Genomic DNA, 27690 nt, shown 5'->3' with positions numbered 1-27690 from the left:
AATATAAACTGGACCAAAGCGGTGCGATGGATCCTGCAGTACATCCATATAATCCGTAAAAAAAGACCGCATGGGGCAGCCTTGTGAACTTAAAAACGTAGAGGGTATTCTGTTTTACCTCTTAAGGCTCATTTACAGTAGGACTAGACAGTGCAACCTACGCACGTAGCCTACGCCTGTGCGAGCCATTTATACTTATGCGCTTGTCAGTCTGGCTTGCTCTTCTAGCGACCCGCGACCCTTCACGGGACCAGCGGTTACAGAAGATGAATGAATGAATGAATGGTACATGCGTACGTACCATCCATTCCTTCCACTTCACTAGGCTATGATAGCATTGGATGTAAATCACTAGGTGAGGCATCATCCATGTGAACTCAATTCCTAATGACACAGAGCTCAGTATTATATGGTGACTGACCTGCTTTGGACGTCATGTAGACCCAACCGCGTACCTTGATGTGTCACATCTGCTCGTTGGCGTCTCTCGCTCCTTCACTGCCTCCTCTTTTTGTTTCCTGCCTGGTCTTTTTGCTCAGGGATTCAAAGACGCTCTTGACACGCTAATGAGTCCTCCTCTCCCACTCTTTCCTCTGCATCCCCTTGTCTTTGGCAAGCCTGGCCATTCAATCTGATTATACCCTGTCCTGTTTCGGGAAAAAGTGCACCCTGCTAGCCACTGGCATGATGCAGGAGTAGAGATGTTCACGCACTGAAAAGAACACTATTGTTCTTTTAGACGGCTTTTTCGTTGGGTAGTCATCGCATAAGTACCCCCCTATCATCATCCGTTCAACATGATGGTCCAAGCACTGTAAGAAAGATTATCCACAATGGAATTAGCCGTGGATGCTCATGGCCACTGGAGGATGAACATAATTTCTTAAGCCCCTGATCTTTCGAGTTACACTGACAGATGTAGTTTGTCTTCACGGAACACCACTTTTGATTTGATTTATGTCAAAGCTGGTGTGTGATTCCATAAAAGTGGGAGAGCAAATCAGCAAATGCACTGCACTATGGAGATCAAATCAGATTTAATCACATCAGAATAACGACCTTACCGATCTTGTTTCCACTCTTTCCTTGCACCTGGGGCTGTTGCTATTTGGGTAAAAAGTGATGAAGATGATGATTACAGTTGTCCACTGCCTAAGACAGCCTATAAAGATTCTACTAGGATGTACAAATTACAGTAATTAAGTGGGGGGCCAGAGAAACATTGTCTCAAACGGCCCAGATATCCTAAATGTGCCCTCGCTTGTGACGTTTAACGATTAAGAAGATGATGCTGTTTAAATTTTCCAAGCAATTGCGTTAGGAATTGTGAAACTATGCAGCAGTAACGCAGCTAAGACATTTTTTATTTTTTTTTTGCCTTCCCACCGCCGCTGCTGCCATTTACTATGCTTCTTCTTTGTTGATGTAATAATTATAATTATGAGAACAAATTAACTAGAAATCATGCGACAGTCATGAATTATAGTTTTATGAAAAAAAAAGGAAAAAGTCTGCGGCTGCTACGGAGACGGAGATGAAAGGGATTCAGTGTCTTGCTTAATGACACATAAGCATGGAGACACAGACACTTCCATGGATGAGCGCGCACAATAACACATAGTTATTTTCCGGTACAGCAGATGTTGGCTCTTTGAGTCTGAAAGTAGAACAGGAGGCGAATGCTTGTAGATCCAGACTGTCTGAGAATACGAAGGAGCATGGCTATGATGCTACTGTATAATATACAGACTCTGTTTAAAGATGTTTTCAGACAGTGAGTGCCTGTTTTTGTCGCCTTCTTTTGTTTGAACACGAGTAAATACGATGGAAACCTCCCGTCTGAGGGCAGCAGGGGCAGTGATGGTCAAAGATATCGTCAAGAATAGATTATTTCCCGCCACAGTTTGCTCGTTCAATAGCGGGACACACAATCCGCAAAGGGAAAGGAGACGAGAGATCAGTTTTCCAGATGTCTGAGCATCAACAATTTGCTCGGTTAAGCTACACGCTTTGCATGTGACGCCATGGCTATGGAACTCCAGCGATTACTTTCATTATCACGGACAAATGTGCCGTTTTTGATTTTGCGTGATGCGATGCATTGCCGCGCTGTTGCGAAAAGGATATGTTTCCATCCCCCAAGGAATGTAGGAATGAAGATGAAAACTAGTTAACAATTCTGTCTGATACCATGAAAATATGATATTGTTAATTAGATATTGTTGGAGAAAATGAAATGCAGTCTGTGTTCTGTTGCTAGTGGAGTTACGTCCTCATTGCATTCGTGAAAGAATGATTTTAATTGTCACAAACTGGGCTTCTTCATCCCTTCATTTGAAGGTGTCACGATACAGAAAATCACTGTTATCCATGGAAATCAATAAAATTGTATTTTCACCTTGTTTTGGCTACACAAGAAGAAATACACTTTGGAGTCACTCCCATACAACCTAATACATTACACTATGTTGTGCTACATAGGGATTCGAATCACAGCTGGGGAAATCCAGGAAACTGATGGTGGAGAGAGACCTGGATTGTAGGAAGCCTTTAGTTAAAACAGAAGCCCGGAGTTTCAATACCTGTGAGTCAAACCAATGCACTACTGTTTTTGTCTCTACTGACGACTAATGGCTAGTTTAAACTTTACACTAGGGGTGGGACATTAACGCGTTAATTGCAATTATATAATTACAAAAAAATTAACGCATTAAAAAAGTTAACGCATTCAGTCTCAGTTTGCATTCCAAACAACGCGGAACTTTTGTCAGTGCACGATTTCCTGGTACGTGTACCAAAATCGGTTCCACGCACACGTCAGAGCTCGAGTTTGCATGCCACCGAAGCACTTCAACCCTACGGTGCCATCTCAATGCAAAGCATGTTGCAGTGAGCACAGAAACCGCCAGAGCTGTTAGTGCTAGCAGTCCCGGTCCGAGTACGGACAAGATGTGTCGGCAGCCCAAACTTTATTTTTTTTTTTAACCATTTAAAGTCAATACTGTTTTGAAAAAGTACTTAAAGTACTTAAACTGTGGTTTAACCCTTGTTGTAGAGCCTTGTTTCAAAGCTATCACCGTTTTTTCTCGTCAAAGTTCTGTCTAATTATAAAATGCCAAAATGGTTTACAGTGTAGGGAAAGATGCCAATACCATATAACACCGTTTATCTTTTTTTCAGGTAGGCAGTAGGGAGTGTGAATTAAAAGGGTTGGCATTTTTAAATGTTTCATCCATTTTTGTTCAACAACCACTTAAATGTAGGGAGTTTGCCCTTTGCCAAATGTGCTTTGTAAACTGCTAAAATACCCAGAATAGGTGTCCAGAAACCAATCCAACTGTGTCCAACATCCATAGCATCCACTGGAGTTCTCATTGCCTGACTTGAAAGAGCTAAAGTATGCACGGGTCTAAACCTAAAACTTAAACTTAATCTGAAAAGAGAAATTCACAGTCTGAATGCATCCATCTGGATCTATACGTATGACTACCATGCATGCTCAGACCAATAATCCCCAAAACGGAAGCCCCATCTGTTCAACTCAGCTTTCATTTGGAGCTTTCCTGTGTTTTTGGCAAACTTTAGAGGTTTATCAAAGAATACAGGACAGGTCCTCGGTGGCCCCGCATCAGACAATACCCTTCACGCGGGCTACATCACCTGCATGCCAGGTGTATTTTTATTCGCGGATATATACATATATGTGTGTGTACTGTGTGTGTACGCAAGAGGGAGGATAAAAGACGAAGAAGATGAGAAGAGTGACGTGGAGATGGATGTGACCTGCATGATGGTCAAAGTAACTGAAGGATGAGTCAGAGGGAGAGCGGAGGTGGATCTGGGAGGGAAAAGAACTGGGCAGAGACTTTATACTGAAACTTCAAACGGACCTCCAAGGGATCCTCCTCAACTCCATCCCTCCATACCTGACTCTTCTGCATCACCCTCCCAGATTAGCTCCAGCTGACACCCGGAGGGAGCTTTACCTTGACATCAGTAATATGTACAGTGGTAGGAAGTAACGGAAGTGTATCCAAAAAGAAAGGGAACTGGACTTGCAGAGTTTCTTGAAGACGTTTCGGCACTCATCCGAGTAGCTTCTTCAGTTCCGAGGAGCATTTGTCGGTGTAGCCCATCAGAGAAGTAACAAAAGGAAGAAGGTCAGAGATTGGACCTCTCAAGTGCGTTCTAGGGGTGTTCACACCTGTCTTTTACGTGATCTGAACGCCCAGATCGGTTCTTGGCCCTTATAGCCTTTCAAATCAAACTTATCCAATTACAAAGCTAGTTAGTGCACGGGATGATGTAGTGACTTTCTGAGCAGTGGAGTAAGCCTTCAGTGCTAAAGGACTGAAAACAAACTGTCTCCTTAAGTTTTCAGATCCAAGAATATGTGCAGAAGTTCGGATTTATCACATAATTTCACTCAATGGATGTCACTGTCAGCGCTGTCCCGAAGCCACTTCCCTGCCAAGATGTTAACCAAGCGGTCCTCATGATTATTTATGAAGTGTCCCAAGTGCATTGAATGCCGTTTAGCCCTGGGCTTGTCTCAACACTGATTCAACTTCCAGCGGAGAAGGCTGACCGGCAAAGTTTCTATTCTTGGAAAGAGTGTACTTCTTGTTTCTGCAGCGCTCACGAATGGGAATCCTGCATTAGCGTTTGTGAAAAGTTGACAGAAACATTCCTGCTTGTACATACGCATGGATGCACTGTATATTAAGTTCCGAAAGTGTCATCTGGGTGGACAGATGGTTGAATGGCGGCAGTACCTCACGGAGCGGTTTGACTGTTTGTCACATTTCACTCCACTCAACAGCACACGCTGCTATTGAAGTCAAGAGTAAACCTCGGTGTCTATCGTCACGGCTTAGCATGTTGTCGGACAGCACGCTTGAGTAAAGCCAACCAGGTGCCGGCAGATGGTGTTTACACACCGAAATACGTTTTTAGTCAGGTGCGAGTACGGTTTCCTCATGACGCGACATCTGTTACACAGTCAAGCATAGCACTGTCAATAAACGGCGCGTGCTACTGCTAGACAACGGCGGCGGGGCGGAAAGACTGTGCTGTCATTTAGAGATAAGTCGGTTCAAAGAATTTAAGCGGAATTTTTACGGGGCATGGGCTAATTTTCAAGCGGACTGCTCCGTATGCCGCGGACTTGTTGCACGTTGCCCCGGTCACAGGAAATAATTTGTGTTTGGTTACTGGTCACTGAGTAGTTACAGTATGGACTTTAGACTGTAAAGATCTGGTAATGATTACAGTATGGACAGTATCCACCAATAAAGGCTTGGCATATACAAATGGTTAAACAGTCCCCATAGACTTTGCATCAAGATATATACTGAGTGTGAAAATTATACCTATAATGATATACACCAATCAGGCATATCATTATGACCACCGTCCTAATATTGTGTAGGTCTCCCTTGTGCCTCCAAAACAGTTGTGACTCATCAGAGAATGGACATGGGCCTTCTGAGGGTGTCCTGTGGTGTCTGGCAACAGAATGTTGTTAATGGGGGCCTTTGAGGGGAGGGGCCTCTGTGGATTATCCCACAGATACTTGATCAGTTTGGGATCTAGTGAATTTGGAGGCCAGGTCAACACCTCGTGCTGTTTTGTTTTGCTATCCTAAACCATTTTTGTGTGTATGCCTGTGTCATTGCTATGGGGTGGGGGTGCCTGGTCTGGTCTAGGTGGGTGCTACATGTCTAAGCAACATCCGCATGAATGAATGCCAGGTCCAAAAGTTTCCCAACAGAACGTTGAATTGCCACAAGATGGTCAACGTTATTCACTTCACCTGTCAGTGGTTTTAATGTTGTGGCTGGTCGGTGTATGCGCACAGTCGATTTACAGGTCTGGCTTTAATGTAAACAGAATTTGCTGTTTGTAAGGGTGTTAGTCATTTTCAATTTTTGTTCGGGTGGGAAAAAAACGAAATTGTTATTCACAGATGTTGAGATATAATAATAATAATAATAGCATGTTCTGCAAAGCTCTGACATAAATTCTACATTTACTAAGCTTATAATGCTCGGGCCTTATTTATTGTTGGACCGATTTGCATATACCACACATCAAATACAAATGACGCTGTATTTTATCCATAGCAGTGTAAAATAAATAAATAAATGAAATAAATGAAATCGTGGCTGTTTCTGGTGCAACTCATGCAGCACACTATTAATATTCATTCCTCGCTGAGCATAACAGCGGCTGCTATTTTCTCGTCAAAGAGGAGTTTCCCCTTCCCCCCTCCGCTCTTCCTCTTCCACCACCATCTCTGGCTTCTCCCGTTTCTGCCTCTTCATCTCGCTTTGCCTCTCTCTCTCTCTCTCCCTCTTATCTCTTACTTCCTCCCAGCGCACGTCTCCACCCTTCTCCTCACCTCTCGGCTCTTCTCTTCCAGTAACAGTGCGCGGGGATCAAGGGAGCGCTGTGGTTTGCATATAAGCTCATTAATGTGACTGACGGGGAACTTTCACTGTTCCTCCATGAAGGATCACAACGGAGATATCACACATAGAGTGGTTTATCGGCAGCAGACAGCATTGGCATTGTTGTTTTGGGCTGTGCTTGCATATTTTGCCCTTCTATAATTCAAAGCGCATGCACAAGTGTGTCTCCATTTATGTGTTGAATGTATTCAAGCATTTAGGAATTTTAAAGCTAGGCTAAACTTTGAGTATAATGTGGGAAATTGCATTTTATTGTCATGAACGATTACATGACACATATTAAGTTTTTGGTTTAAACACCAAATATTAATTCTTTACTTCTGTCCTTAACCGATGAAGACGATTGCAGTCAAATTAGGTGATATTATGAATTCTTGTCTGAGACATATGACAGATTGGTTACCAACTAACTGTTTTCTATCTATGGCTGGCAAGAACAGGACAGAATGTGTTTGTAGGGGTGGGACTCGATTAAAAAAAAAAAAAAATCTAATTAATCAGAGGCTTTGTAATAAATTAATCTCGATTAATCACATTTTAATCGCATAACAATATTTGCTCCAAAAAGCAACATTTTTTAATTTAAATGGATTTTAGTGGACGACTGAATCAAATAATAGACACAGACATGAATATTGTAAACTCAAGCTCTTTTAATGTCTGGGAAAATGCATTTAATTGCATTTCAATTCAAAACAGTAGGTAAAAGAAAGAAAATATGCCTGGCCAAAACTGAACAGACCTAAAGTTAAAGTGCCATTTTGAGTACTTGACGTTATTGACGTTATATAAATAAAATTGAACTGGACTGACTCACCCCATAAAAAGAAAAATCAAAACAAAAATGTAAAATAAAATAAAATAAATATCAGTGTCAAGTAAACTATTGTATTTTAGATGTAGTCTTTAAGTAATTGTCCTCATGCCATGATCTGTGAGAGGTAAAGAACACCATTTCACTAAATATTGAATGAAATGGTTAGTAATGGAGATCATAAAAAGATATAAACTGTGTTTATTGGGATTTTTTTGGTTTCTGACACATTTAGATAATCAGACATGCCTTGGCTCAAACTGACCCAGGAACATCCTTGCTGTTCTTGAACGAACGTAACAGGAGGGTTAACACAAAATAATCACACTTTCTTCATATCTGTTATAAATGTACCAGGAAACGTCAACAACAGTAAGTGTGGATAACTTAGCAAGTTTACCTTCAAAGTCACACCAGACCCTTCTCTCAACAAGAACTGTTTAAAAGACCTGTTTCTTTAATATTGTTTTCTCTTTGTTTCGGCTTGGTTTCTTCTTCTGCTTCTTTTGGGATTTTTGGCAGTTTTGATGTGCAATAATGCCCCCCACAGGCACAAATTATTCACTACAACTGCACTTCAATTTCTGCTTATTTTCCACAGAGTGAATGCTGCTTTGATCACCTCCTGATTTCCCAAGCTATTGCCGGGCCGAGTTGCGTGTTAAATTAAAGTTAAATTCCTTTTAACTCCATTAATGTTGTTTTTTAAGTCCTAATGAATGCATTTGTATTTAAAGGATGTTGTGTTATTCTGTCTTTCAACCTAAATAATCCTATAGATTGCACCTCTAAATACAACCTTTAGAGAATTATTATAACGTAATAACTTTTTGCCCTTCTTCAGTGAGGTTTTTCAAAATGCTTTAGCTGGTCTCTTAACTGATCTGTTTAAAGCTCAGACATTCAGACTGATATAAATGAGACTGGCACATTGGATATGTACAGTGCATAATAAAGATACAGTGAAATTACTTTCTTTTCTCGTTAAACTAAATTTGGAGGACACGACGCAACGTGAAGACACAGCAAGACTGAACGTGGCTGCTTTTGAACTGATCAGTCACGCTAGAAATTCCCTGCTTGCTCCCTCTGCTGCCGCTGAGATTATCAAATGGTAAGAGATCAATGTGAGAACTGCTTCTGAACTCCTTTTCCGTTTTATTTTTGTGCTCTTATGTGGCAGTGGTCTGTCTCTCATGGGTGCAAGGGTATGTACAGAGAGAAAGACTGTTTAACACGAAGGGTAAAAGGGCTGTTCAAAAATGTATGATTTGTCAGTTGTACTTTTTAAATTCCTCCTGCTAGAGCAACACGAGGCCACAAGTGAAGATACATGGTGCTCGGGGAAGCTAAAAGTTACATGCATTAAATCTTTAAACACAAAAATCTCACGAGTTCCCCTGAATCATAAAATGCAACTGAAGTTCAAACAAAGAATAGGGATTTTTGTGAAAATGCCTCTTTTTCCACAATGGCGTTCTACTTTTATCGGTATTTTCAAGCCATTCGGGCCAAAAGTAGTTCATATTTGAGCGCAGACAGCTCACTTTCATCAGCTTAGTTTTCTTAAACTGTTATTCTCAGTTCAATTTCTCATCTTTCAGCACAGAGAGCTTTATTGAGACACATGAGATCCCAGTAGACTGCAGCGAAAAGTGCCATCCCTCCTCTGTTACCCTACTGACTGATTGACTCTGATGGCCACTTGCCTCAGGCATTCAATCTAGACAATGGTTGGAAGAAAATGCAGCTTGTGGCATCTTAAAAGAGGGCCATGTCACAGATGCATTAAACCAACTGGCATACAGACCTGGCAACTGTCAGTGAATGTCTCTGTACCTCTACCTCTATACTACAATCTGCACCAAGCCGTGCTAAATGGAGTATTGCTGGCTGCCTTTTTAGGCAATCTTAATGTGGCTGCAAATTGGCCAGATCATTCTCAGAATTTGGATTTTGGGATTTGCGTACTTGGTAGTTGGGACTTAAGTTCAACTCTGACGTAGAGACTCTGGAGGATGGAGGACATTCATTCAGTAACGGGAACAGCAGAGTCCTTGATGACCAACTGTTCTGCTAACGAAAGGATGCTTTATATATAATGTCAGTGGCAATTAGTGGTTGTACAGACTAGTCAACAAGTCAACTTCACTGTTGTACTGTGACGCTTTAAGCATCATGTTGGCTAGTCACTGATCATGTGAAAATAACAACATGGACACCCCTCCTAGTTGACATTGTTACTGTGGTTGTAGAGCGTGTTTTTTTGTCCTTGATGTCAGTGAATGCACCATGCAAGAGACGGAAATTATGGTATAGCTAAGACTTTGCAGAGAGAGAGCCGCATATTATAAGTGTCAGACTGACGGTGTTTATGGTGTTGGCGTGGTCTATGGCCGACAGTAGCCTGTGTTCCAGCTTCAGTAAACTTGCAGAAAAGCCTCTGTAGCTTCTTTTGTGTGAGACACTCTAATATGTATTCAGGTCAACCAACGATAAGCTACTATGACTTATGATTAGCAAAAAAATGTGAGCATTTATTACTGAATCTTATACCTCTTACTTTACTCATTTATACATAGATGACTACCAAATGGTGTGCCTCTCTCAGGAGAACATTACTGCCCTGAGAATACTGTATTACACCTTTTTTTTTTTTCTCAAACAAGAAAAACACTCTTGCATCTTGTGACTTTATAGCTTGTTGCTGAATCGCCCAGTGTCACATTTAGGAGGCTAGGAGGTGCAACATGAATGTGTGACCCACTGTTCTTTTTAAATCAGTTAGCACAGGCTGTGTTACAGCTCTCACTTTATACAAGAAACTGTGATCCTGTCCACAGGGTGTCTACACTGGATAAATTCAGCCACTGTTATTGGATCTCTTTGCATATTTGTCTCATCTCTTGTCCACCAGGTCATTCTGCTGTGCACTTTCACCACTCGGATACGTGCACTGTGATGCATAGAGAATGGTGGTGTTGCTAATGAGTTAGCCAGAACTGTGTACAAGTAAACATTGGCATTTACTCCTCTGTCAACCCAGATAATACACCAAAAGTTTAAAGATCCTGCTTATTGGACCCACACCAGATCCAAATCGACCTTTTGACTTTTTATGTTTTCAAGTCATGTTATAAATTATATGGATTCATGGAGTAGGAGATTTTAGTTAAAACACGTTGCTACGGCTTGATAATGAGATGAGCAGCAGAATATACACTATATTACCAAAAGTATTCGCTCACCCATTCAAATGATCAGAATCAGGTGTTCTAATCACTTGGCCTGGCCCCAGGTGTATAAATTCAAGCACTCAGGCATGCAGACTGTGAAACAAGACATTTGTGAAAGAATGGGCCGCTCTCAGGAGCTCAGTGAATTCCAGCGTGGAACTGTCATAGGATGCCACTTGTGCAACAAATCCAGTCGTGAAATTTCCTCGCTCCTAAATATTCCACAGTCAACTGTCAGCTCTATTATAACAAAATGGAAGCGTTTGGGAAAAACAGCAACTCAGCCACGAAGTGGTAGGCCACGTAAAGTGACGGAGAGGGGTCAGCGGATGCTGAAGCGCATAGTGCAAAGAGGTCGCCGACTTTCTGCACAGTCAATTGCTACAGAGCTACAAACTTCATGTGACCTTCAGATTAGCCCAAGTACAGTACGCAGAGAGCTTCATGGAATGGGTTTCCATGGCCGAGCAGCTGCAGCCAAGCCACACATCACCAAGTGCAATGCAAGGCGTCGGATGCAATGGTGTAAAGCACGCCGCCACTGGCCTCTAGAGCAGTGGAGACGCGTTCTCTGGAGTGATGAATCACGCTTTACCATCTGGCAATCTGATGGACGAGTCTGGGTTTGGAGGTTGCCAGGAGAACGGTACATTTCAGATTGCATTGTGCCAACTGTGAAATTTGGTGGAGGAGGAATTATGGTATGGGGTTGTTTTTCAGGAGCTGGGCTTGGCCCCTTAGTTCCAGTGAAAGGAACATTGAATGCTTCAGGATACCAAAACATTTTGGACAATTCCATGCTCCCAACCTTGTGGGAACAGTTTGGAGCGGGCCCCTTCCTCTTCCAACATGACTGTGCACCAGTGCACAAAGCAAGGTCCATAAAGACGTGGATGACAGAGTCTGGTGTGGATGAACTTGACTGGCCTGCACAGAGTCCTGACCTGAACCCGATAGAACACCTTTGGGATGAATTAGAGCGGAGACTGAGAGCCAGGCCTTCTCGACCAACATCAGTGTGTGACCTCACCAATGCGCTTTTGGAAGAATGGTCAAAAATTCCTATAAACACTCTCCTCAACCTTGTGGACAGTCTTCCCAGAAGAGTTGAAGCTGTAATAGCTGCAAAAGGTGGACCGACATCATATTGAATTCTATGAGTTAGGAATGGGATGGCACTTCAGTTCATAGAATGAGTAAAGGCAGGTGAGCGAATACTTTTGGTAATATAGTGTATTTTTTACAAATATGTTGGTCACAATGAGATAACATGCAACGTCTACAGACCTGCCCTATATTAAGTGATAAATTATATGCAAGAAAAAGTGTCATTTATATGAACAAAGGTGTTTGATCAACAGTAGTAGTTCAATAATGAAAATGGTACAGGACCATGAAATGATCCCTGTGGTGCCCCATTCTGAGAGCGGGAAGTGGTATATTGCAGTAAAGCATCAATCGCCACTAGAGTTATGAGTCTAAAAACAGAAATCCGACAAAAGGTGTGATCCACAAAAGATACTCCAACAGAAGAAGCAAAGTAATCCAAAAGGCAGTATAAAAAGACAAAAAGAAAACCCGAACAAACAAACAAAAACACGAGACAAATCTACAAAACTAGATGTACGCAAGGACCGATGGGTAAAGAACAACAGGTTCATCTCAAAGGAGGGAAAAGACAGGGACAGGAAGTATAACAGACAGAAATACAAGGAAATGACAAATTACAAAATACAGGAAATACAGCTAAACAAACTCTAAGAATGGTTGAAGCTGCACACCTATTTCAGCCGGCTCATTACCATACATTCTTTATTCTCACTACTCGCTTCCATCAGTGCTACTTTTATTCAGTGAGAACTCTTCCTGAGTTCATATATTACTGTATTGGCATTCACCAATATGATAGTCAACTCAAAACCCAAGTGAAAAACAGCCAAACGCTGGTTTCGAGACGACAGCGACTCAGAATTACCCGTGGCATCTCGGAAATGCCTTCGACTCCCACTCATTACTACATTTAGGAGCGTGTGGAGAGAGGGAAGGAGGGAGGGATGGAGAGAAGAGGAGGGAGAAAAAAGAAATAGAGGCGCTGAGAAAGGAAAAGGGGCAAGACAGACCCAAAAATATAGGAAGGCAAGGCGCTAATGAGTACACTAAGATTTGCTCCGTTGCTGTGACAACGCACTAGCTCATTGCTTCAAGCCAGAGGACTGAACATCTAATAAACACACACACACGGTGAAGACGAAAGAATACAGTATATCCCCCCCTCAAGCTATTGTCACGGGATTGCAGCTGTCCAAAACCCATCAGAACACAACACGCTCTCCACTGAGAACAAAAATGGCACGTGTCCATGAGCCTGCATGTGTGTGTGTGTGTCTGCAGTGACAAAATAGGGTATGCCAACATAAATAAATGCAGCCAAAGCTTTTTAACAAAATCAGTCAGGACTACAGTGCCGTGGCTGTGCCAGTTGGAGGGAGCTCAATAGTTTAGAAGAGGGAAAAAAAAAAAAAAAAAAAGACCTAGAGAAAAAGGAAGGGGAAAACTCCACGGTGCAGCACATCCTCCTCAGGACCCCCGGGCATCCACACTGAAAATGTGATCAGTATTACAGAGCTAACACATAGTTCCTAAAAGTGAGTACAGCGTATACAGTAGCTCGTAAATTGTGTGAATTTAACTTAATGTATGTAATGGGAACCCATCCCTTGAGGCTTTTGGCAGGGATGTCCTCGCTTGCCTCTACTGTGTGCTTTAGTTCTTCAGCCAATAGATAATACCGTTGGCCAGTAAACTCACACACTGAAGTAGACATAAACAATATGGTGATTTATATACTGTCAGATTATATGCATGCTAGCCCATTTTACCACTGAGGCCCACAGGTATCTGTGGGAGAACTAACAAAGCTTCTTGGACTATTAGTGAAAAGTCTTTAAAGGGGAACTACCATTTTTTTACAACCTGGACCTTATATCTGGCATATAATACGATCGTTTACTCACCCATATAATGTCATTTTAAGTCCTTCGGAAGATATTTAGCTCCAGCGGAGCTCCATGTATATCCATATAGTGGAAGTGATTGGGGCACCGAAACACAGCCTCTAAATAACGCATTATCTGCCGCAAAACTCGTTCATTTCACTCAATAGCACTAGCATATCATAACAAAATATTGGTGAAATGAACGAGTTTCGAGGCACATAATATGTTATTTAGAGGCTGCGTTCTGGTGCCCCAGTCACTCCCACTATATAGATGTACGGGGCGCTCCGCTGGAGCTAAATATCTTCCGAAGGACTAAAAATGACACCAAAGTTGTATGGGTGAGTAAATGATCGTATTATATGCCAGAAATAAGATCCAGGTTGTAAAAAATGGTAATTCCCCTTTTAGAAATGTCAAACAAGACCAGCTGCCTTTGTTTTAGTCTTGTTTTTGATATACCTTTTTGTGGATTCGGCCTTTGGGTCCACCAGACAGGAAGAAATATTTTACCACTATAATTACAGCCAGAAACACACCATTAGGATTTCATTATTGGGTGTGTTCCAACTGAAAACACCTCTGCATGCAACTGGATAGTCTTGCAATCAGTCAGAACTATTATGTTATAAAGCAATATAACTCCACTGCACTCAGATGACCGCACAGAGCCCGGCCAAACCATTGACTTTGCCCGGAGCATAATCAGTTCCCAACAGAGCGACTACAAGACCCAGCTTCAGGCTCACTTCCCGGCTATGTTGAGATCTGAGAGGCGCGCACTTCGCTGCCTCCTGTCAGTCTTCGCAGCCCAGCGGTTACCCATAACACCTTTCTCTAAGCAGTTGTGTTCGAGACTCATACATCAACCATCAGAAGCATACGAGGTCACATTCAGACTGCTTCAAATAGCTTGCGGCTCAGTGCTGCCACATTTACTCTCTAGATTTATTAGATTTGGTCAACATAACGGGACATGTTGTGGCTGTTCTCAGACTCTGTGAAAGAAAGTAAAATAATTCTGACAGCCATTTTGCTGAGACTTTATGAGCCTCCCGAGATGTAACATCAGTTGTCATCAGCTATTATGCTCTACACGGGATAAAACGATCAAGCATGGTGTCTGGTGCTTCGCAGCTGTGCTATAATTGTTCCGTATCCTCAGACCAGCCTTTCTGAATAGTATTTCACTACTCTCAATGGAGATTCAATTCAGCACTGGCCAAATATTTGGAAACGGAACTTGAACGTTCCTTCTCTGCCTCGTTGCCAGTAAACATTGCCAGCAACTTGCAGGTGAAGTCTGAACAGTAGAAGACTTCAACGCAGCTTTGATAATGTGGAAAAGGTGGGCAGGTATCTGTAAGATTATAAAGTACTTTTATTTAATTAGATGTTACAGAGATAGGTTAATCAATGGTCCAACAAAACTACACAATGGTAAAACAGCACAGTTTAGGTCTCAAGCTGTAACAAGGTCTAAATACTAAGAAGGATCAATCTTATCCAGTTAGCTTAAGGGCACACAATTATGTCAAATACTTGAGAATGATGCCCCATTGCAATTGGCAATGTACACAATATAGCGCGAGACAATAATCAATAATCAACATTGTGTTGCCTGTGGGTTAGATGCAGGTTTTGATGGAATATTGATTTTATGACAGATTGCTGGGTTCTTGCTATTCTTGCAAACTGAATAATGAAAATAGGTAGTATACTCCTTTTAAGTTGCATGCCTAAAGCCACCTCCAATAAACTGCACAGTCACGGCTGCAATGACTGTGTGTGTGTGTATTTATCTCCAAAACTCTGGAACTAAGTACTGTAGGGAAAATATCCTCCCCAGGGGCCAGAGGAGGGCCCGAGGGCTCCAGTTGACAACGCCGATAACTGAGATCAGCTGTTCATCCAATGAACCTCCAGCATATAATAGATACATATACGCACACACTTGCGTATTCAGTGTGAGTGAGTTTCAGAGTGGGGAGGGGGGAACAGATGTCACACTATTATATCTTCTGTTAGAAGAAATTCAGAACTAGCATTACACAGATGAGCGTTCTCCTTCACTGCTTACCTTCCTCAGCAAGTTGCAGATCCTCTCGATGTTTCGCAGCCTCTCCCTCTGGAAGGAAAAAAAAAAAAACAGGGGAAAAGGTTTGTGTTAGAACATTCATGGAATCTTGTTGTGTACCTGTGTATTCTAGAATCTCGTGTAAGGTGAAACTGAACAGACATACACCCACCAGGCATACTGACAGGAGAAGTAAACAATATTGTCCATCTTGTGGCAACTCAGTGTTCTGCTGGGAAACTTTTGCACCTGGCAATCATGGGTGTGGATGTTACTTAGACACGTAGCACCCACCTAGACCAGACCAGACACCCCCACCCCGTAGCAATGACACTCCTTGATGGCAGCAGCCATTCCCAGCAGGATGCAGCCTGACACAGTTTAGGAACAACATGCAGAACATGAAGGTGTGGACCTGGCCTCCAAATTCACTAGATCCTAAACAGCTGCCACTATGTTTCTATAAATTGCCCAAATGTGTCCATATTTGCATTTTCTCAACCTGTACATTAAGCTGTAAAGTGCTTAAATCAGCTTCAGCCACAATGCTGACTCCAACGGCTACTGCTTCATTAGAGCTTTTATGGCCATCAAATATTAACTAACAGCTATGGACGATGACATCTGGATTTGACTGGCTGGCGGCGCTGCTTGCTCCACAAATGCAAAGCATTCCTCTGGCTGCTTATAAATCATATATTGATCTGGGTGTCGTTATGTTTGTACTTCTGGACAGTTTGGCTTCGAGGCGTCCCATAAGCTGCACGGGGACGATGATATAAATGCAGTCTCGTAAAATGTAGTCTCGTGCAAATTATCAAAGCTGAACGAGGCAAACAGGATTAAAATGCATGAAAATGAGCTAAAATAATTGGAATGAAAACACACACACATATACTGGAAGCTTCCAGCACCATCTGCATCTATCATGTAGGCCAGATACAAGCCCTCGCCCCATAGTTTTTAAGGAAAAGCCCATGAATTGGATACGGTGAGAACGTACCCCTGCTGGACTACACTACAGTCAAGCAAGCAACAATTTATGTGGGTCAGTGACAGAAGTAGCCTCTCACCGGGTTGGGAAAAAGGCAGGCGTATGGCCAAATGCTTTCTGTGTGTGTCTGCGGGAGCCCATATTGTCATTTTTGTCAAATGCTCACCGTTAAGCACTGCAGTAAGCATGGCGACTGAACATGTGCCGTGAAAAATAGCTTGTTTTAAGGGGAAGTGTGCAATGAGCCTCGCCGTCGTCCACCTCTTTATGACTCAACATGAAAAGAGAACAAGGACACACAGGCATTGACAGAAGTATGTTCAGAAATGGATCCCGATTCTCTGGGGATCATGTGCAACGTCCATTCAGTGTGTCTGGGATGGGAAGGCAACAAACTCCGGCTGCACGTTGTTCCACAGCTTCTAGGTACACTCCAGGAATAATCACTGAGCCAGTGCTAAAACTCGTGCTTTGCTGCGAAGGTCTAGCAGCTTAAAGGCGTAAAGTCAAAGCCAGCCTTTCAGACACATCCACGGGACGGATGAAAGGAACCGAGTGTGCAGTCATGCTTTTGCATTTGGTCCAGACATGCAGAAATCACAAACCGGCCTTGAAAGATATGTGTGTACAGGCAGGGAGTGGTATTCCATCCATTCATGCCTGGCACCATGACTTAAGAACTTTATTCAGCCAAAGACTTAACGTTGACCCTTTAATTCACTGTATTTTGAAGTGTTTTTTCTTTCATACCAGTGAATCTAAATTTAGTCCAATAACTTTTGTAGTTGTTGAATAATGAACATAAAGGACATTTCTGAACAGAAGGAGTAAAACCAGCCCGTGCTAAAGCTGAGTTAGTCGGTGGTAATCTTTATTTTCTCTGTCCTGTTTCTGTAGTGGTGTAGGCAGGCTGCAGCTTTATATTCATTCATCTTCTGTAACCGCTTGTCCTGTGAAGGGTTGCCGGGAGGCTGGTGCCCATTCCAGCCATCATTGGGCGAGATACACCCTGGGGTACACCCTGGACAGGTCTCCAGTCTATCACAGGGCTAACACAGAGATACAGACAACCATTCACACTTGCATGCACACCTAGGGCCAATTAGGTATCACCAATGAACCTAACCAGCATGGGAAGCACCTTAGGAAGGTGGGAGGAAGCCGGAGTACCCGGAGAGAACCCACGCAGACCGTTTGTCTTTGCACGAGCCTGTACCGTTTGCACTGTTTGCACTGTTTGCCGTTATGATATGCCTGCATAAGCTTGCTCGTACTGTGTGGGATCCTATGTCTCCATGCAGCTGTAACCTAGAGGAACGTCCTCTCATCTCACTATGTACTGCACCTGCTACAGTATATATGGTTGGAACGACAATAAAAAACTCTTTGACCTTCCACCTTGGAATGGCTCATCGTCCCTTTTGGAGCTTACTCCGGCAACTACTTTCTTGGTGAGTACTTACTATATACGTTGAACACTTTGATTCCAAGTAACATTCACAAAGCTTTGGTGACCGACTGAGTCCTTTGTACAAAAGTGTGAGACAAGTCACCAGTTCATGGTTGGCCCTCGGCTCCTTGCACCACTGCTGTCAGGGAGCAGACAGGGACCCTGTTGAAATGCTTCGACCCAAGCAATAAATATTTAACCCATGTTAAATACTAGTACCGGAGAGTGTTACTTATTTGTTCTAATTTCAGTGTTTGGTATTTGATTGTTGAATGCAAAAATGTTCTTCAAGGCTCAAATATCATTTCCTAAAATATGCATTGATGAGGATGTAAACGTGAATATTTCATGATTATTTTTATGAAGTACAGGCTGCTACAGAGGTTTCTCCTGGAGCATGATTAATTTATGCCAACGTTCTAAATAATGAAACCAGAGGTTCCTGCAAACAAGTTTGAGGTACAACAGCACTAACGCTGCACTGCAACGGCGGCAGCAGACGGAGAGATTGTGGCGAATAAGTGAAAAGTTGTGTAAAAATGAAGGCTACCCCCTGCGTCATGTCGCAGCAAAATAATTTCTTGTGCACTTTGGTGTCTGGGTGTATATGCGCTGAAATTTGCTGACAAGAGTGTCACCACGTGAAGACCCTCGGGACTTTACCTCATTTCTCGATTGCATCAGAAAGAAACTTCATTATTTCAGACATTTCAAAGCGCGAGGAGAAGCCATTTCATCTGAGGTAGTCTGCTCTGATGTGCAACGTGAGGCATCTTGGGAGAAATCTGTGGATCAGTTGGAGTGAGCGCCGGAAAGGTGCGGCTAGGGTGAGAATTTATATTCAGCTGTGGATTCCTGCGCCGTGTTCTGGGAGTCTTTCATGTGCTTCAAAACACCAAGTTTCAACCTTTCCTCTGTCCTCCGCGTGACCTCAACCGCTTCACACAGACTTAGCAAATGCGTACACGCTCCCGTCCTTCTGACAAAAACACAACGCAACAGCCATGAAAGACCCGGTCTGATAGCCAATTATCTCCGCCGCTAATGTCCGTCTCTGTTTGAGACACCTCGCACACCTCATCAAGGACCACTCCTGCACCCGGTACCCTCTCCCCTCACCGCCTGCCGGGTTTGAATGAGGACATGTACTTATGCTCCACTCAAGCCAGCAGTGCACGCTCGTGTTTGTTGCGTACACACGTGTGCACTCCCGCAACTGCTCATTAGCAAGCAATTAGGCTGACGGCTCCTTGAAATGTTTCTCAGCGAGAATTTATTTGACAAGCGTAAGAGGAGTGCGGAAGTATAAACAAGAGTCGGAAAGTAAGGAAAGTCGTGCTGGTAAATGACAAGTGGGAGGCATTGAGGTGTGGATGGAGTGGGGAGTTTGGATTGACCTTTATCTGATTACCGCGTGCAAGCTTGGGCATTGACCACCTAAAGATAACGCTATAGACGGTACTCTTAATGTCTTCCCCATAGACTCAACTTGAACGTAAGTGGGAGAGACAGGCGTGGAGAAGCGAGGGAGATGGAGTGATGAGGGGTGGGCGGATGGAGGGGGGAGGGGGGAGAGGGGGGCAGTTAAAAGGGTGTGAAGTGACTGCAGAAGCTGTCGTCACTTGTGCTTGTGTCCTTGGTGGGATTCTAGTGAACTCTATGCTAATGACGCAAACACTCAAAGTCAGGGTTGCCAGATCGGGGCGGTTTCATACCCCGATTGGGAGGTGATGAATCTTATTTTGTGGGTCAGAAAAAAGTTGGGCGGGTGAACAAACTTTTGGCTGGTTTCAGATGATGCAATCAGTCACTCAGACTGCAGAACGAGTTATGCAGCAAAGGTAGGAGCTCACATCTGAATTTGCACTGAATGTGCTTGTGGGTTTGCGCGAAGAGGAAGATGCTTGTTGCATTGTACGTCTTTGCATGACGAGCAGTGGTTGCAAATGCTGTTTGAGCTGCCTCTTTAGAGACATAGGTCTATCAGTGGACTACATGACGTCATCCAATGGGTTCGTAGTAGCTGGATGTGAGATGACGAGTATGTTGTGGTGATCGGCTGCCCCAGTTTGTTACTGGATGATTTCTGTGCGTCAACCACATCCCTTTTTTATCAAAGGCGATACTAGAGGAACCAACCTCAAACCTCAACCAACAAAACATTTCAATACTGGGTGGTTTTCTGTGCATTTTGATGGGTTTTGATCAGCTATTGGACTGGAACCCATCAGTTCTATCTGGCAACACCGCTTAAAGTTCACATTCACGACACATGAATGAATAAATAAAAAAACACAGCAGGGTTCTCCCTTTCTGCAGCTCTGATTGTAGTTCCATTATCAACACTTTTGGCTACGGCTTTATATAAAGTGCATGGGAATACAAAAGAGTGGGGACCCATGTGGGAGTGTTGTGTGAGCAGAAACCACAAATCGCACTCAAGGCAACAATACGCCGTAAAAAACGTAAATATGTTTTTATCACAGGACATCTGTGTTTGAGCGTTTCTTCCTGCGCGGGAGTGATATGTGTGAAATTATGACTATGCAAAGCGAGCTGTGCTTTTATAGTGTGTAGATTGAAATATGTTGCACGGATCCCCCTCCCCCCCAAACAACAACAAGCGCCTGAACTCAATCAGACCAGCTCACTGAGCTTCAGTTAACCCGACAGAGGAGTTTAAATAGTTGTGGATGGGGCTACCTAACAAATGACATTAACTTCCTCAATTCAGTTAAAGACTTCAGGTCCCTCAGTGGTAAGCTCTGTGCACATGTTACACATGAAGTGGAACGTAGTCTGAAATTTTATACTGTGAACTTTGTCCCCCATCTCTTCTAATACTTTAATGACCACTGTAAACTGGAGTAACAAGTACAGTTACAAATACATTTTTAATAAATAAAGGGCATTTATGATAAATATTAAGATTTTTAGATTTGTCAGTCATAATGTTCATCATAAATGCCTTAGAAAAAAGAATCAAAGGTTATCCTTAACCTGTTGTACACTTGTTGAAAACTTGAAATTCTGTGTCATCCATAGGACTGGAGTTCCTGTGGATGAAGTGGGAGACACCTCAACATGTGGTGGAGAATAACCGAGATAAATACGGTCCTGTGGGACTTCCCGATGCAGACTGACAAACTGGTGATTGCTAACCAACCAAGGGCAGAAAGAAGAACGAGAAAAGTTGTGGAAGGAGAAGGCAACTGTGGCCCCCGAGTGGCTCCAACAGATTCCCGGAACAACATGAGAGATCTCTATCCAGGAGGGTGCTGTGTAGGAACACATAAGCTACTGGGCAAGGGCCCTCAAGGTCCTCAGCCTTTGGCAGAAAACCTAAACTTGAAAGGTAAAAGACTTCCCAAGGGGAAGAAAGGATTTGGGAAACCCCATATTTACCAATGAGGTACTCAACAAACAAGGTTCTTCTCTTTGTTGCTCTAGATGTCTGTGCTGTCCACTCTGATATCCCACATTTTTTTCAGGCTTGTACACATACGTATGGATGAAATTGAGATGCTGACATTTCTAATGAAGCACACATTTTACTTATTATGTTTGCAGTTTGCTCTCTGAACCTGCAGGAGGATGTGCACCGAAGGAGAAAAGCAAGTTAAGTTGCACTGGGTACATTTGAAGATCTAATTTAATCGTAAGCGATGAGCAATGAGGGGATACCAGCTTAATGAGTTATGAGTTGAAGATTCGGGTGAGGTTCAAGTTAAGCTCTGAAAAGAGTTGGAGTCAATCGTGTATGAACAGTGGAAGTACTGTATGTCGGAGATAGGAAAGCACAAGTGACAAGGAATGAAAAAATTCGGCTCTTTTCAAAGATTCGGCTCTTATGGCTCGGCTCCCCGAGAAGAGCCGGTTCTTGTGACTCCCAAACGGATCTTCATTTAGCTTCACTCAGAGCCTTCTATTTTAGCACAGTTTAGCAATTATGAATGTTTTGTGTGTTGGTAATTGGCAATTTTCCATTGGCTGTTTTCATAAAAGCCTTATTTTTCTTATTTTTTTCCCCGTTACAAAATAATACAGCTATTATTGTTTAACATTTTAATCAAAGCTGTAAATGAAAAACTGAACCAGAGCAAACTAAATTACATAAATACCATAACACCCCCACCCCCCTACACGCACACCCCAAAAAAAGCTTCATCTGTCCGAACGGGAATCGGCTCTTCTCGCTCGCTACAAAGAATCGCCTCGGTCGCGAACGACACATCACTACAGGGAGGTTAAATCTGACGCAGTTGAACAGAAGGATGTAATCCCAGTAATCACACTGATGCAAGTCCATAAAATGACAAAAGCATGTGCACAAACTATGATTTTGATCATGCTATAAATTCCGCTTTTAAGGGTTAAAACAACTCCTCTCACGTGCCCTCCTTCATTCACTAAATTATATCCCCCATACTGCCTCATTAAAACCTGCTGCTGTTTAAATGTGTTAGTTACAATGATAGAGCGTTCAAGAACATGAAGTTGCATATACTGCGAGACAAACTGGAGGGAGAAGCAATGAGATGGCACCTGTGTCTGGGTGAGGAGCCCACCCAATGTGAGGTTCCTACCCCGAGGGAGCAGGGTGACAGAAAGCTGCTAATTAGACCGCTTGGTTTCAAGAAAGGGAGACCGAGACAGGAAGAGGAGAAGACAGGAAAAGCAGGCTGGGTGACATTATGCACGAGCGAGGGAGAGATGGATCATGTGGATAATTTCTCTGTGGCTGTGTGTGCCTTTTAGATGCAAGAGGCAAGAAGACTTATGGCTGGCTCTGGATGAAACCATCTACCTGTTGGGTTAAAGAAATATGGGAGATGACAAAAGGAGCATTTCCTAATCTTAAAAAGTCTGATGTATGCCGTTTGGGATAGGCAGAGTAATTAAATTATTGAAACTCAAATGTAATAAGGGCCAAGGAGATTGACAGATCTACATTTACTGTCTCAGTTTGTCTGAAGAGCTTTCTTTCGCAAGCACCTGAGACATAAATGTCTGTAATACAGTAAAATGGTGCAGACTCATGGTTTCAGTCAAAACCTTCGCTGGGAAAAATCACCAGGCACACTTTTTGTGTGTCACAAAAGTTGAAGGCCCGGTTTGAATCAGCGATAAGAAGAACGGCTGAAGTATCAGCTAAAGTGAAAAGTGCTGAAAGGAGTTGAGGATGAATGTCAGGCGCTGGAGGGGTCTGGAACGTCGGCAAAAGCATCTGTGAAAGTGGGACCTTGTGCTGTTCCTACGCATTAATGCACCGAGGTGTCGGCTGAAGCGAAACGAACTGTGAAAGTTAAGAAAAGCGAGAGCGTTGAAAACCTGGGAACTGAAATGATTGGAGGTGTTAACATTAAAAAGGAGATGCAGCATGTGGAGGGAGGACAGTCGGAGTCGTGGGAATGGTGGTAGAAGTGCAATAGTGGAAGAGAGAGCACACAAAAACTCAGAGGAAATATACCAAAAATAGCATCTTACTGGCCAACTTTGGCAAGTGTAGGCTAACCAGGTTCGAGATCAGCCACAACATTAAAACCACTGACAGGAGAAATGAATAACATTGACCATCTTGTGACAACACAATGTTCTGCTGGGAAACTTTTGGACCTGGCATTCATTGGTGTGGATGTTACTTAGACATGTAGCACCCACCTAGACCAGACCTGGCACCCCCACCCCATAGCAATGACACTCCTTGATGGCAGCAGCCATCCCCAGCAGGATGAACAACTAAAAAAAAACATGAAGAGCATCACAAGGTGTTGACCTGGCCTCTAAATTCACTAGATCCCAAACTGATCAAGTATCTATGGGATGATCCAAAGAGGCCCCTCCTCTCAAAGGCCGCCCCACTAACAACATCCTGTTGCCAGACACCACAGGACACCCTCAGAAGGCCCATGTCCATCCTCCGATGAGTCACAACTGTTTTGGAGGTACAAGGGAGACCTACACAATATTAGGAAGGTGGTCATAATGTTACGCCTGATCAGTGTATGTGAAGTATCTGCATGCAGCGTTGTTTGACTCAGCAGCATGTGTGCTTTATCCTGATGTGTGAATTTTTTATTCTGAGCCTGAGACAGCTGGGGGCCTTAGATGTAACCTATGTTTATGTGTAACCAGTGATTTGTGGGAAAAGGGAAGTGCCGAAAAAGGTGTGTGCAAGAAGGTGACATTACAACCCTGCAGCTAACCCATGAGCCGCGAGCAGAAAAAAGAAGAGCCGACTAGACTGGTTCGGGTAACGCATTTCTATTATATGCGTATACGTGTTAGGAAGTATGTGTGCCATGTGATATGCCAATTAAAGCTTGGCAAGGAACCCAAAGTCAACGAGTCACGGCGGTTCCCAGCATGACGCCCAGGTGATGTTTTGTGGAGCAAAAAAAAAAAAAAAGGTAAAATATTCACAATTCAATCCATCCGTTGTCATTGTATGGAATTAATTATATGGAAAAAGATATTACACGTTGTCTGGATGGGATTGCAGTCTTTTCAGAAGCAGGAGGCAAAAGGCAGAAGGATGGGTTTAGAAAACATGGAAAAGTCAGAGAAGAAGGGAAAGGGAAGAGAAAATTAGATGGAACCTTTTTCACCTGTTCCCCCGCTGGATTCTTTGATATGTGTCTGCATTGCATAACGATATGTAAATACGACAAAATATCAAATATGAGAGTGGCACTGAGTGGGGAAATCTGGTCTAATGCACCATTTTCTGAGTTTTGAAGATGCCTCTCAAGAATCTTTCTTCATTTGCCTCTTAAGAAACCCTCGTTCATCCATCTCCCCCTCATTCAGTCTGCCAGCCCTCCATCTCTTTCTTTTTTTTTTTTTGTCAATCTCTCTCCTTCTCCAACTTTCCTTTACTGCTCATCCCCAAGGATGTATAGAAGTCAATACTTGCAGGGGAGCTATAGGCCTAGGGTCCAGAGCTCTTAAGTCAAAGTCACCTTCAGACTAACTGCCGGTGCTGTACTGTAACGCCATGCATTATTAAAAGCCAACTGTGTTAGTAAAAGCCTGAGGACTCGAGGGAGAAGGATTTAGAGAGCTGGAATTCATCCTAAAACAACTTCACCCAAGGGTTGCTTCCACCGTGCTGGCCAACCCCAACTTCTCCTGTTTGCCGCCGTGGCAAATTTGAAGAATGATGAAGCAGAATGTATTTGCTCGTTTCCTCGCTGAGGAGAATTTGTGGAAAGGAAGGTGGCGGTGGAAAGAGACGAGGCTTTGCCAAGGTTCAAAGAGAATCAGTCGGTGGAACTATGTGTCACTCTGTGGAATATAGGAGTATGTTTATGCATTTACATGAATTTACTTACTTGACGGCCGGGGAGGATTGAGGATGTACAGTATGTATAATACCGTTTTAGCTATTTTTCATTTCGTTCACGTAACCTTTGATATTCCTATTGTTAAAATATTCTGTCAAATTAAATGAACGGCCCTATTTAAATGGCACACGGAAAGGTGATTCTAGAGTCTATTTAATGTCCACATTAGACTTGGTCATGGACAACATAGCTGGACACAGTGCTCTGATAGCTAAATTAGCTAATGCTAACCGCCGAACGAATTATGAACAAAATATTGTCATTCTAGCGGAAGTTATTTTCTTCAAATTTATCTCCCTCATGGTTATAGGTTAGTCTAGCAGCATTAAATTGTCGTTATCTGATTCACTTACCACTGTCTTCCTTTCTTTTCTCCTCATCTTCTTCTTTATTTTTTCTTTTTTACCCGAGAGACAACTCATTTTCATTTCGAATAGGGTGCCACGGAAATATTTTAAAGAATCCCGTTAGGGAAGTCCCCTACTCTCATTGAAAACATGAAAATGTCGCGTTGCCACTGCTGTAGTTTAATGTTTGTCTCTGGGGCCCCCTACTGGCCGGAGGTCACATGCAGTTGCCTCCCTTTTCCAGCTGTCAAGCTTTGGTCTAGGGCTTGAGGTGGATTAATGTTCATATTGTCATATGCGTGCACAGGAATAGACTAGATCTCACCAATGTTCACATTTCAAATAGTTCAAAACAGTGTTTCTAATGCATAAAAGATGTGCAAGTTGATTGATTGACAAAATTCTTTCTTAAAGGAGTCCTAGAATCAAAACCACATTTACGTTGTTCCTGTTGAATTTAGGCTCCGAGTGGTGTCTAAGGACCACACCAAAAACTTCACCGCCTTCTCCAGCCTGCTTTCGTATGCAAATTCAAAACTAGAAACGGCCGTGTTGAAATGGGCAAATCTGAACAGAGCTCCGATATTACGTAATAGGCGCCCAGCCCTTTTGGATACACCCTCTCTCATTTGCATGTTCCAGCCCACTGTAAGGGCGGAGGCGTTAGCTAGCTAGCCCCAGCGACAGCTAACCGCAGTTTCTGTCAAGAGGGATACGGTATGTCGGACTATGCGTGTAATGTTCCAGGATGTTTGGGGCAGGTCAAGACTCTACACAGACTTCCCCAAGAACTCAACTGTCAGCGGGAATGGTTGATGTTCATTTACAACCGCGTTCCACAGAGCTTCAACCCGAGGTTGGTAGTTTGTTCTGCCCACTTCACCCCGGAGTGTTTCTCCAACCTCGGACAGTATCAAGTCAGCTGGGTCGCCGGGATAGCTCAGTGGGTAGAGCTGGCGACCCATGTGCCGAGGCTGAGTCCTTGCTGCAGCAGCCCAGGGTTCGAGTCCGACCTGTGGCTCTTTGCTGCGTGTTATCCCCTCTCTCTCTGCCCCCCTTTCCTGTCTATCTTCAGCTGTCTCTATAATAAAGGCAACAAAAAGCCCCCCAAAAATATATTACAAAAAAAAAAAAAAAAAAAGTATCAAGCCGGCTTTGCACAGCGCCTGAAATTAAACCCAGGATCAGTGCCAACGATTTTGACACCACAGCAGACATCCGTAAGTGTCACGCTAGGATTTCGTGTGTTTTTTGTGTCGTTAATGACTAATGTATCAGCTATTAGCCATAGTAGCTATCTGTATATGATTTGGCTAGCTATCTCTACGGCTATCAGTTTGACGTCTTGCGTTTTTGTGACTAGTTTGTATGACAAATGGCCGGTTATGGTTAAGGATATGTTTTTCCCTGTTTTTTCCCCGTTTGTGGACCATTTGTGGCAATGCAATCGATCACCTGTTGTCATTATATGGATTGAAAACTAAGTTTGCCCGGCTCGAAAAATACAGGGCAGAATTAGTGTTGCTAATTGGCATAGCATTTGCTAACGCCGACGAATTCGACTAATTTCTTTCTCAGCAGTAAACGTAGTTCGGTTAGCTATCGATGGCTTTGGGCCGGTGGATTAGGCCAATCAGCTTTCAGGATATGTGGGCCAATCAGCCTTTGGGTAAACTGGCCAATCAGCACGCAGCTCATTTCATTATTCATGAACTTGCTGAGTGGGCGGGAAAAACAAACTGTTTCATTGCAGGGCTTATTTATGACCTTGTATTAGGCTCTCTAGCAGTGCTCCTGGGGCGTTTTCAGCCCCACAAATTAACATATGCCATTATTTAGGCTCAAAGATCAATTCCTAATGGTCAAAAAACGGGAGGTGAGAAAAGGAGGGCACAGAATTGAAATTAATGGTGAGAGAGGGAGTGAAGGTGCAGGCATGTAGATTGCGATGCAGAGG

The 27690-nt window shown here is 43.1% G+C and overlaps 1 protein-coding gene across 2 annotated transcripts in view; it reads right to left on the bottom strand.

Moving 5' to 3' along the window:
* The window catches only part of cnih3 (cornichon family AMPA receptor auxiliary protein 3), a gene marked incomplete at both ends in the record, with an annotated part of 76709 nt that overhangs the window by 29990 nt on the left and 19029 nt on the right, over positions 1-27690 (bottom strand). For both annotated transcript variants that reach the window (XM_084560383.1, XM_084560384.1), the window contains one exon: positions 15600-15647. In XM_084560383.1, the coding sequence (XP_084416509.1) occupies positions 15600-15647 (48 nt within the window). The remainder of the gene's footprint in view (positions 1-15599; positions 15648-27690) is intronic.

This window comes from Chelon labrosus (assembly GCF_963514085.1).
Source record: "Chelon labrosus genome assembly, chromosome: 14".
Classification (NCBI taxonomy): domain Eukaryota; kingdom Metazoa; phylum Chordata; class Actinopteri; order Mugiliformes; family Mugilidae; genus Chelon; species Chelon labrosus.
This window is presented reverse-complemented; position numbering and strand designations above follow the sequence as displayed.